The sequence below is a fragment of the Eleutherodactylus coqui genome, chromosome 11, assembly GCF_035609145.1.
Source record: "Eleutherodactylus coqui strain aEleCoq1 chromosome 11, aEleCoq1.hap1, whole genome shotgun sequence".
NCBI lineage: Eukaryota > Metazoa > Chordata > Amphibia > Anura > Eleutherodactylidae > Eleutherodactylus > Eleutherodactylus coqui.
In genome coordinates, this window is record NC_089847.1 from 94,371,235 (window position 1) to 94,383,712 (window position 12,478).

At 43.1% G+C, this 12,478-nt stretch overlaps 1 protein-coding gene across 2 annotated transcripts in view; it reads right to left on the reverse strand.

Moving 5' to 3' along the window:
* Positions 1–12,478, reverse strand: part of ANO9 (anoctamin 9) — a 69,055-nt gene that overhangs the window by 36,508 nt on the left and 20,069 nt on the right. For both annotated transcript variants that reach the window (XM_066583075.1, XM_066583074.1), the window contains exons 2-4: positions 5,970–6,026; positions 4,053–4,166; positions 1,280–1,416 (exon numbers count right to left, since the gene is read on the reverse strand). In XM_066583075.1, coding sequence (XP_066439172.1) covers positions 1,280–1,416; positions 4,053–4,166; positions 5,970–6,026 — 308 coding nt within the window. The remainder of the gene's footprint in view (positions 1–1,279; positions 1,417–4,052; positions 4,167–5,969; positions 6,027–12,478) is intronic.

Genomic DNA, 12,478 nt, shown 5'->3' on the forward strand with positions numbered 1-12,478 from the left:
TTAGTGAACTTCCAGATCAGTTTGAACTATTTTGGACCAAAATGAACCTTATGCAAAAGTTTGGCGAACCAGTCAAACTGGACATTTCAAAAAAGTCTGCTTATGACTACTAAAGAGATTATCCAGTATTTTAAGCCCATAAAACTACAGGACATAAATTTACATCCTGGCTGTGGGGTACTTAACGCAACAGGACGCAAAGTTACGTCCTGTGGATGGCACTGAATCAGAAGCTGAGCCAACAGCAGGATAGATAACAGCGATCCCCGCTGTTAACTCCCTATATGCTGTGATCTACGAGTATGTAGACTGCATAATGTAAAGGGTTCACAGAGGGAGCACAGTCCCTCTGTGAAGTCATCGAGTCTCTGCAATGTAATTGCATAGAGCCGATGGGTTGCCATAGCAACAGGACAAGAGGTGCTGGTGTCCCAGCTTGCCATTGCCTATGATCGATATTGTAAGTCCTGCAATACATTATCATAGTGATCATAGTTGTTATGGTTCAAGTTCCCTACAGGGACATAAAAGTGTAAAAAAGAAAAAAAAAAAAAAAAGAATAGTGTAAAAGAAAAAGGGAAAAAAAACGTCAAAAGAAAAAGAACAAAACCACTCCCTTTTGTGTACTCTCCCCTATTTGTATAGAATTTTTTTTTAATCCCACATATTTGGTATCATCGTATCCATAATGACCTGTACAATACTTTGAACACACTATTTATCCTGCACAGCAAAAACAATGCCAACCCTATAAAAATAGAGGCAAAAGGCTTATTTTATTCATTTTGCCTCCCCCAAAAAAACACAAAAGTAAAGAAAAAAGCCGTATGTACCCTAATATGATAAGTTTTATCCCAATGAAAACTACAGTTCGCCATGCAATAAACAAGCCCTCATTTGGCCATGTCAACGGATTAAAAAAAAAAAAAGTTATGGCTTTTGAAAAGTGGAGATGAAATCCCCCTAAAAATCGTTCGGTCATTGAGGCCAAAATAGGCCACATCCATAAAGGGTTAAAGAGTACCTGCACTTTCAGAAAACTTTTGACATGTCAAAAGTATTGATCAGCGGGGGTCCTGCTACTGAGAACCTGCTGATCCCCATCACACGAGCTCTGTGCCCCCTTGGCCATGTTCACTCGTTTTCGGCTACTTCTGTCAGCTGAAGACGGCCTCATAGAGGTGTATAGAAGCCTCCTATATGTATATTGTCCTACATTTATTCCGTGAGGAGAAGAGGGATATAGGACTCCATATACTAGAATGAATTTTGCCATCACCTGCTGGTTTCAAACACATGGTCTGCATCCAGATTTGTAGTTCCTTGGTCTGGATTCTTGAGAAGCCTGACGTATTTCCTGAAAATATCGGGGGGTGCCCGCACCCCATAAAAAATCTTCTTTCCATCCCTAGATTTCTACAAGAATATATAATAGGTTAAAGCAAGACTTCAAAAAAGTAATTGAGAACATAGTCTACTTGTAAGAACTGGTGTACTGCTCCCCACTGGAACCTCATGGGCACTTTTTAGTGCAAACTAGAAATATTACATTTTTCCCATAGAGGCACCAAACAATTGGAGCAGACTGCCAGTTTTTTTAAGTAGAAGAGCTTCTACAAGAGCTACGATAACATGTTTTTATCTCATACTTTGTGGGCAAATACACTTAAATAGAAGAACAGTAAAGCAGTTGCAGAAAAGTTCACAGACTCTTACTAAGACCTAGAGGTCAAGTGGTGCCCAAGATAGCTGCTAACTTGCCCGAACCTTCCATGCCTCTATGGGGCTAAGAGAGACTACCTCCTACCACAGCATGAACTGCTTATTATTTGCAAAGTTGCACAAATCACTTAGTTCTGCTCAAACCAGATTTTTATAGGTTTGTCATTTGGGATGTATTTGATATTTACACATGCCATGGTAAGATCAGTTAGCAGGACAAAGCCTGCTTGTCTATAGTCTCAATGTAGCCACCATTTTATTTCTATATTACAATGATTAAGAGTCTGTTTAGATCTCCGTCTGGGGTTCTGCCAGGAGATTCTATAATTAATGCCAGAAAAAGGTAGCACCGCATGCTGCACTATTCTTTCTGGTACAATGTGGACACCATGACAGAAACCTGATAGAACCCATTATAGTCAATAATGTCCATCTGGCGCCATTGGTCTTCATCATATGATTGATATGGTGCTCCATTATTTTTATTTTTCTGTTCATATAATGGCACAAAATATTAAGTTTTGACTGAGGTGTGAGCAGATCCTAAGACGTTTTTACTTGAGTATAGAGTCAAAAGGTGAAGCCTCACTTTAAAGGGGTTTCCCGAGATCAGAAACTGTTTCCCTATTGAAATCGTGTCTGAAGCAGGGGTCCCCAACTCTAGTCCTCAGGGACCACCAACAGGTCATGTTTTCAGGATATCCTATGGTAAGAACACCTGTGGCAATGTCTGAGGCACTGACAATAATTACATCACCTGTGCAACACTGAGGAAATCCTGAAAACATGACCTGTTGGGGTGCCTTGAGGACTGGAGTTGGGGAACACTGGTCTAAAGGATTGCTTCTCCACTATTAAATTGAAGGCATTGTGAGATTCACAGCAGATTTTATAGCCAATGTGGCCATTAGGCACAGCTTGTCCAAAGGTCTGGCTCTGCATTGGGAGCATGTATTAGGTAGGGGTCATAGAGAAAATGGTTACAGGATTATATGTTTAGTGTGGACAAGTTGTAATTGTGGTCATTTACACTCATTGACAAAAAAAATGCACCCAGATAGAAATGCGAGGTTGCTGCAAAACTTGGCAAGCAGTTATGTCTCAGGCAGATATGTAAGTGATTACAGTTGTGGTCTGATTACACACCGGGTCTTGCCACTGGAGGCCCTAAAAGTGCTTTCCCTGTTGCCCTATAAAAAGGCTACTTTTGTGTAGTATACCTTTTGTTGAGAGATTGATGCCTCTACCATGAACTCTAAGACATTTTGCCCAATTAGCATACTTTGAGAGTGAGCGTTCATTAGAATGAGATAAGCAGGATGGTTGCTTCAACAAATTGCTGCCATCTATGCTGTTCTGACCAAGCTGTTAGGAGGTGTTGGGAGCAGTGGTTACATGAAGGCACGCATACTTGGCAAATATACCCAGAAAGACCACCAGGACAGAGGATGATTTGATCTGTCGACAAGCACAAGGAGATCCAAGAGTCTCAGTGTCCACCATCCAGACGCCGGTAGCACATTCATTACAGAGCCATGTCTCTGCCTGAACTACTTCCAGGTACTTCGCAGAACGAAATTTTGTGTCATGGCGCCCATTACGTGTCCTGCCATTAACACCCCAACACTATTGCCTTCATTTGCAGAGGTATCATGAACGAAAAACCTGGACTGTTACGGACTGGAACCTTATCTTTAGCAATAAATCCAGGTTTTATTTGGGAGCCAACGATGGTCGTGTCTCTCACGGAAGGCCTTCCAGGAGGCGTTTTCCAGTAGGATAATGCCCACACACAGTAAGGGTTACCCAGGAATGCCTCCACCAGATTGGCAGATTTATCACCGATCCAGCATTTATGGGACTCCCTGGGAGGCCAACTTCAGCAGCCTAGGAGCATGCAGGATCTAGAGACTCAGGTGCAACATCCGTGGCAATTGAGTCGCAAGATAACATACAGAACCTGTATGCCTCCATGCCGAACTGTATCTCATCATGTACTCAGGCTAGAGGCGGCCCAACAGGATACTAGAGCCACTTTCAAAATTGTACAGTTTTCCCAAATACATTATCCTTTTGCTCTAATATTGTAATCACTTACATATATCATTATTACAATCACACCTAGGAAGTTTCATCAATTCCAACAACTCCTTCGTGGTGCATTATTTTTTTTGGCTAATGAGTGTAGTTTGGGTGCTGTGATCTCAGGGTGCCCTCGGTAAAAAACGTGAAAGACATGAGAAAAACATGTATTCTGTCATTGAGCAGTTATGTTTTGACAGATGAGTTTGTGTTGAAGCTGCTGCGATAGGTTCTTGAGACGTGCTAACCTTTATCTTGAAGCGCTTCTGTTCCAGTTGAGACATGTACTGCCGCCTCTTCTCCTCAGCCTCGCTGTCAAGTGATTTGCTTTCACACACCAGCACAAAGTCCCATTTCACTTCCTAGCAAGAATCAGAACCTGATTAACTTCTCCATCTACCTCCTACAGCATACACACCGGATCTGAGAGGTGTGCCTCGAACAGGCATTAAAGTGATTTTTGCCTCGTATATGCATTAATAGAACATATATGTATGTTCTATTTTCAGGCGTTTCAGCATCTTAAGCACGATTTATTGGCTATTGAAATAAATTGGCAGAGTTTTCAGTGCTGCTGAATATGGGGCACAGCTTGGTGCCGCGTTTTTGACAGCGCTAAATGCCCTAGTTACAATACCTGAGAAAAAAAGCAATACTCACTTAGTAGGGCTGTCTGGGTCCCTCTCGCAGCTCTCCGCGGTTCTGGCAGACTTGCTTGCGGTTGTCAGTGCCGACAAAGCATCTCTTGCTAGTAACGGGGATTGAAAACCCCACCTCCAGCAAAAGATTGCTCTGATTGGTTCTCAAGTGCTGGCTCAGCCAATTAGAACCAGCGCTCGATGCACCAATCACAGCCATTGGATGAATGGCTGTCATTGGTACATCGAGCGCTGGCTCTTATTGGTTCTCGAGTGCTGGCTCAGCCAATAAGAGCAATCTTTTGCTAGAGGTGGGGTTTTCAATCCCCATTACCAGCAAGAGATGGTCTGTCGGCACTGACAACTGCATGGGAAGCCTGCAGCGCCGTGGAACAGCGGGAGGGACCTGGACAGCCCCTGCTAGATGAGTATTGCATTTTTTTCAGCTTACTTGGCAGTGTAAGAATGCATGACAATGCTACTGAAACCGCAACGCTACTGAAAACTAAATGCAGCATTGAAAACTGCAGCCTGTGTGAGGGAGGGCTAAGGGCTTCTGCACACTTGCTCTTTTCCCTCACACTTTTTTCACGTGATTTTGCTGCATTTTTTTAACACGAAGGTCAATAGGATTTTCTAATGGTAAAAACACATCGCATGAAAATCGCATTGCGTCTTTAACATTAGAAAGTCCTATAGACTTACGCTTAACCCCCCCCCCCCCCCCAAGCAAGATCGCGTGAAAATAACGTGCAAGAAAAACACAAGTGTGCAGAAGCCCTTAAAGTTGCTATCTGAACTATAGAAACCTCAATAAGTCAGTAGGTCTATTGTATGATAGATCTAACATAGTGGTGGCTTCTGTTCTAAATGTAAACCATGGCGTGGATGTGAACATAGCTTAATATATAAATATTATAGCGGACAGCTCAAATAGCATTTTTCCTATACACTCAGCACCAGGAAAACTCTGGCGCATGTCAAATGGATCTATAGACCCGTTGACCCACCAGAGGCCAAGAGTGTCCTTTTTGCTTCTATTGAGGTGGTTAGTGTTATGTAGGACAACGTTAAACAGGTCACATACTCGATTGTCGAAACACAGACCTGCTGACCAGGACACTGTGGTTCGGTCCTGATGAAAGTTGTCTTTTATAGATCACTTCTGCAAAGACTCATCCTGTGCTGATCTTAGGCATAGAAAGAGATAATAGCATTTGAGGGGCTGCTAAATGGAGAAGGAAAGTAGCCAGAAAGCGTGTAGAAGGTAAGCTTATGATATTATAGGTACTGTAGTCAGCTGCCACTTAGGGGGAAGCTCCATGTCAGGATGGAACCTGTATGGATCTGCGTGTGGGGTGCCATGCACATCTCTATCTAATTATCTATGTATGCATCATATATGCCCCCCCCCCCCTCAAATCGTCTTGGAGGGGCTATCCAAAGTATATTATGAATTAAATCATGATGCCTCCAAAATCCTACAATATAATTCAAATTAAAAGAAAAAATCCTCTTTACACTCACCGCGTATATCATGGGATCCAAGTGTAGCAGATGTTCCTGCCATGGTGTCACAGGTTCCTAGAAGAATAATAGTTAACTTTAGTGTAGGTAGAAAATTTACAGTATGTGAAGATAAGAAGTGGAGATTAATGCCATACGCTAATAAATAGGTACATGATTCTACTTGACTGGAGGGATAAAGACTTGCTTGACTTGATAAATGACCCCCCCCCCCCCTCAACCCCTTGTAACTTCCTCTTAACAACTTAGAAGTCACTTAGTAGTTACTAGTTGTTCTAGTGAGCGAATTCTCGCTCAGTATAAACAGGCAGTCTTCATCTTTGAATGACTGCCTGTTTGCAATGAATGGAGGTGGGCAGCTGGAAGAATTCTCTGCAGCGTTTCATCTCCATTCACTAAACGATTATCGTACCTGTGTGAAAGCACAGGAGCAATAGTCGTCTCGTCTAAAACCATCCAAAGCATTTGCAGTGTCCCACAGGGTGACCCCAGACACATGGCATGCGCTGAGAAGCTGGGAGGGCAAGATGCTGGCTTGTCACGGCGGCACTTACCACGCTCACTACGCACGCAGCCAAGGCCAGGGCAGCACTGGGCCTCTTCCGGACACCCCCAGCATGGGAATGCCCAATAAACGGGAGAACAAGTGCTGAGGTTTTCACAGGTGATGCCACCATTCCGGCACCCACCGGCATGTACATCGGCAGGGAAATAAATGAGCCACAGACAGGGATATAGTACCTCAGGTCCCCGGGAACAGTGAGGGCCTGGAATAACTTTTAGAAATAACTTCAGCAATACAGAAGGCACAGGAAATATAAACTGAGAAAAGTGCAGGCAATAGATAAGCTAGAGTACCTCTGCACGGCAGGCCCAGACTTATGGACGCTGGTGTGTGATGAATTAAAGACACATACCTCCACTCAACAGGACCCAGACTTCAGGACGCTGGAGTGTGAATAATGAGATTAGAGTACCTTCACCCGGCAGTCCCAAACTTCAGGATGCTCAGGTGTGAAAGACATTGAGAAAAGATGAGTACCTCTGCACTAGGCCTTGGAATGACAACGCTCACTTGTTGCTCACTCGCTCTCTTTTGGGGCTCACTCTGTCTTCATAAATGCAGGCACTCGGGAAATCTCTTCCACCTTCAACAGATAAGGGCTGAAGGTGCCCTCATAGGTCTCTCTGCGTTACCCTCAGTGATGGAACTCAAGATGGAAGCCAACTCCACTACCCTTTCCCGCTCTGAAGCGCTTACATTTATAGCCTCTCTCATACCACGTGACAGGACATAAATGGATACATTTACAGTCAGCTTACAGTTTGCAGACATTAACCTCTCATTTGCTGCAGCTGTGCAATACACATAACAGAATGACAAGACAGTTTTGCATAGCGTACCAACATAAGACATATATGTATGACATTATGGAGGGGCCAGGAAAGCATGTACTGGGCCACTACACATCCATCCAACCTGCGTCCAGGTCTCATTCTGTAGTTCTGGTATTCCCACTTCCAAAAAAAACAAACAAAAAACATAACTTTTCTATGGTGCTATTTAATGTACTACATAATGTATTGAAAGTTTTAAAAATTATTAAGTTAAGCAAAATGGAAAAAAATAAACACAACCGCGCCATTCTGGGTGTGGAGCATTATTTTTTTCAGCTTCCATGGTGCAGTAAAAATTACATGTTGTCTTTATTCTGTGTATCAAAAAAAAAAAAAAGACGTCATAGCATACACATTTTACCTAAAAATGCGCAAAAAGAAGTCTTCTGACACCATGTTTTGACGCCATAACTTTTTTTATTTTTCAGTCGATGGAGGCTGTGTGAGAGATGCATGTCCCTAATAGGCAAATGATCATGGCAGCCCTGGGGACCTTCAGAAGGCTCCAGGCTACCATGACACCCAGACGGCACTCCTGTGGATCTTATGGCAGGGATCGCCTTTCAGGACATTTAACTCCCAATCGATCAGGACATTTAAATGCCGCTGTGAGAACGGACAATGGCTTTTAAAGGGTTAACAAAGACGGTCTTATCTTCGTTTGCGGCTGTTGCTGTCAAAGACAGATGATACCCACCGTGTACGTAGTAGATTCAGCTCCCGAGCTCGTTCCATACACAGCATATGTACATAGCCATGTGGGTAAAGTAAAGGGGTTAAACAAGGCCCCAGAAACAATTTGACCAAAACTGTGACCATGTAAACCCTACTGGCAGTTTAACCTCTTAAATGCTACAATCAATAGCAATTGCAATATGTAAGTAGATGACAGGGATGGGGGCTCTGTCAGTCACACAATAGTACCCCGCAATGCGATCGCAAGGTACCAAAACTGTTCTAATGGCAGCCGTAAGCCTGATAAAGACCTTCATGTCTGCCATGTATCTTAGCCTATTAGGCCCTGCCTCCTGCAGAATTTAATAGGCTGCTGTTATAGTCTTAGTAGAATGCACTACATAAGTAATGCAGTGTACTATCCTAGCCAGGGGCGTAACTATAGAGGATGCAGGGGATGCGGTTGCACCCGGGCCCAGGAGCCTTAGGGGGCCCATAAGGCCTCTCTTCTCCATATAGGGAACCCAGTATTATGAGTAAAGCATTATAGTTGGGGGCCCTGTTACAAGTTTTGCATCGGGGCCCGGGAGCTTCAAGTTACCCCTCTGATCCTAGCAATTGAACAATCGCATCTTCAAATCCCCTTTAGGGACTAAATAAAGTGTCAACGTTCAATAAAGTTTATTTGAAAGAACAAAAATCCAGTTTAAAAAAAAATTATGCATTTTCCCCACAAAAACCTGTTTTAGTTTCAAATAACTTTTATTGAAGAAGCATATAGTGAAAAGTAGATCCTTTTACAGCGAAGATCCCCTCGCAGGGGGCATAACTTTTAAGGTTACATTCGGTATGGCAACAAAACACTTCTACATATACTTTAGATATACCTAATCTCTTGTAATCTCCTTCTTCTGTATTAGTTTCAGGATTTATTTGTTTTATCCAGACATTTAAATATTTACTGTATTTAACTTTCTCAGTAGTAACAATAAAGAAAACAGAAAAATTAAACCAAAGTCACACAAGGTCGTCTTTTTCTTCTCTTTTCTCGTGAAATTAATTTGTTTACTTCACTCGGCATATCTTTATTTTAATTAGAGTGCTCTGGTACTTAGGTCGACTGGAGGAGATGCCTGAATCCTGGGATGTCTACCAGTTCTATCCATGGTCCCCAAACCTGTACAAAGTTTTCTGACCCTATGGCATGTAATCTCTCATACAACGCAATCTGTGAAATTCTATTCATTACATCCTGAAAGGATAGGTTCTGTTGCTTTCATTTGGCCACAATGTGAATCCTAGTCACCATGCACATAAATGGAATCAATCTATGTGCTTGGTATCTGACTCCTGGTTGGCGGTCTCCTAGGAGAAACACCGAGGGGGATTTTTGAAGTGTGCCTATAAAAAGTCTGTGTAGGAGCCTGTGTACCTGTGTCCAGAGCCTAGCTACTTCTGGGCATGTCCACCAAATGTGTAATTGGGAACCTTCTTCTGCACAGCCTCTAAAACACAGGGGAGAGGAGGTTGGGTAAATTTTATGTAATCTCGTCGGTACCAAGTGGGTACGATGCAGGATTTTTAGGGAAGTTTCCATCAACGTTACCTGATGGCTTCCTTTAGATATTGTTTCGCAGCAGTGACCCCACCTTTCTAATGACATATTAATATCCAGGTCTTTCTCCCATTTTTCCATATAAGGTAGTTTGTCTTCCTCTGTCGGGTTGTTCAGGATACTATATACCAGAGATCAAGCGCCCTTTTTCATAGGGACTCGTAGACATAATCTCTCAAACATGGTAATATTTGGGAGAACCCGAGGTAGTTGGAGTGAGCGCACAAAATGGAATACTTGATTGACCCAATAGTTTTTGGAAGGATTAAACTTGGCTTGGAATTGATCCAGAGTCAGCAGGTGTGAGTTCTCTATCAGGTGGTAAAGGTTAGTTACTTCGTTAATTTTCCATCACTGAAAATGGATCAGGTCCAGGCTTGGTAGGAAACGAACATTTGGAATCAGGGGTAGTTGCAAGTTTATATTTGAAGCGGGTGTTCCGCCATGTACGTAATGAATAGTATGAGAGTGGACTCAAGCTCTGTAGGTTAGCAGCCATAGGGCCGCCAGACCATATCAACTCTGGGAATGTGTATGGGGCTATTCTTGATGCTTCCAGGTCAACCCACAGCGGGGCTCTATCTCCCCCCAAGGTCTCAATCCATTGTGCTATTCTCCGGGCTGTATAGTACTTCCTCAAGTTAGGCACTGAGAGATCTCCTCGATTCTTATGGTAGTACATAAACTTGTTTCTTATTCTAGCATGTTTGTTAGCCCAGATGAACTTGAAGATAAGTTTTTGGAAAATATTTAGAGCCTCTCCTGGGATAGGAATGGGTAGGGTTCAAAAGAGATAAAGAATTCGCGGAAGTATGTTCATTTTTACAGCGTGTATCCTTCCCACCCAGGATAGCATTGGATCATCCCATCTCTGCAGTTCTAGGGAAAGTTTTCTCATTAGGGGTGGATAATTCCACTTATATAGGGTGGATAGTGAGGTGGTCAAGTTAACTCCCAGATATGTGATATAGTGTGCCTGTTGTTGAAAGCCAAAATTTAAGTCCACTAGTTTTGGCACCGAGGGTGGTGTGTTTACATAGGCAATGTTACTTTTGTCGGAATTTACCTTTAATCCCGTGAGGGTCGCCCACTTTTTAAGTAAGCTCCTTAGGTTTGGTTGAGATGTCAACGGCTGAGTGATAGGGAGTAATAAATCGTCTGCCAATAAGCTTAGTTTGTATTCCTCTTTCCCCAGAGATACTCATTTTATGTTGGGGTTCCGTCGTATTGCTATCGCTAAAGGTTCCATTGCTAATGCGAAAAGCGCAGGTGAGAGGGGGCATCCTTGACGTGTACCACGCCTGATTGGGATAGGAATTTCCTTAGTCGTTGGAAGCTTTAGGATGGTGGATGGAGGGATCTAAGGGTCTGTATAAATGTCCACCCAAATCCCATTTGTTGTAATACAAAGAATAAATAATTCCGGGATAATGAGTCAAACGCCTTTTCGATGTCTAAGGCAAGGAGAGTTAAAGGGCTGTTATTCTTTTGTGTCTGGTCAATGATGTTGAGGACTTTCCTGATATTGTCTGGGACTTGTCTATGTGGAATAAATCCCACTTGGTCTTTTTGGATTAGTTTAGGAAGGAGTTGATTAACACGGGATGCTAAGATGCTAGTGAATAGTTTATAGTCTATATTCAAAAGAGATATGGGTCTATAATTCTTTGGAGTTAAAGGGTCCTTGTTAGCTTTAGGGATCACTGTCAAGTTAGAGTTTAGAAATTCCTGTGGTGGAATTTTTCCTTCCATCAGGGTCTGGAACATATTGTGCAAGGGTTTAATTAATATGTCTTTGTATTTTTTGTAATAAATGGCTGTAAGGCCATCTGGACCCGCGGCCTTCCCTAGTTTCAGTTTGTCTATTGCATCTGTAATTTCTTCTGCAGTGAGGTCTGCATTTAAGGACTCCTTTTGTTCTTGGGAAATGGTGAGGATGGGGAGAGATTCCATGAACTCATTCCCTAGGCTTTCCCCGCCCCCTCTGTGTTCTCGGTATAGAGATGCGTAGAAATTAGCAAATGTGTTGTAAATCTTATTTGGGTTGGTGGTTGTGGAATTATGGGGAGTGTATAGTAAACTGAATTTAGCCTTTGTGTGTCTCACAATTTTGCCGCTAATAGCCTGTCTGGTTTGTTGGCATATTTATAATATTTATATTTAGTCCATCGCCATCTGAATATATTTCTTGTGGACATATCATTAATTTCACATAGCACAAGGTCGTGATCTGACCATGCACATGGATAATGTCTAGAGATGAGCGAGCATACTCGTCCGAGCTTGATGCTCGTTCGAGTATTAGGGTGCTCGAGATGCTCGTTACTCGAGACGAGCACCACGCGGTACTCGTCTCGATTAAATGAGCACTGACCATTGAATTCAATGGAGCCGGCAATACAGCCAGCTACATTGAAAGCAATGGGCTGCCGGCGAGCGCGGGATGAATTTTCAGGAAGGGCTTAAAAATATAAGCCCTTCCCTGAAATTCATCCAGAAATGTGTAAATAGTAAAAAAAAAAAAATATATACTCACCTTGTCCCGGCAGCCGGAGTTCAGCCGCGTCTGGCCGGCAGTTCTCCTGAACTGCTGTGAGTAGTATTCAGCAGCCGAGGATTTAAAATCCCCGGCTGCTGAATGAGCTGCCTCTGAGTAGTCACAGCCTCACTAATCAGAGGCAGCTCTAACTCACCCATTCATGAATGGGTGAGTGAGTGCTGCCTCTGATTGGCTCAGCGCAGGGACCAATCAGGGGCAGCTCTCAGCTGAATGACAGCTGAGAGCTGCCGCTGATTGGTCCCTGCGCTGAGCCAATCAGAG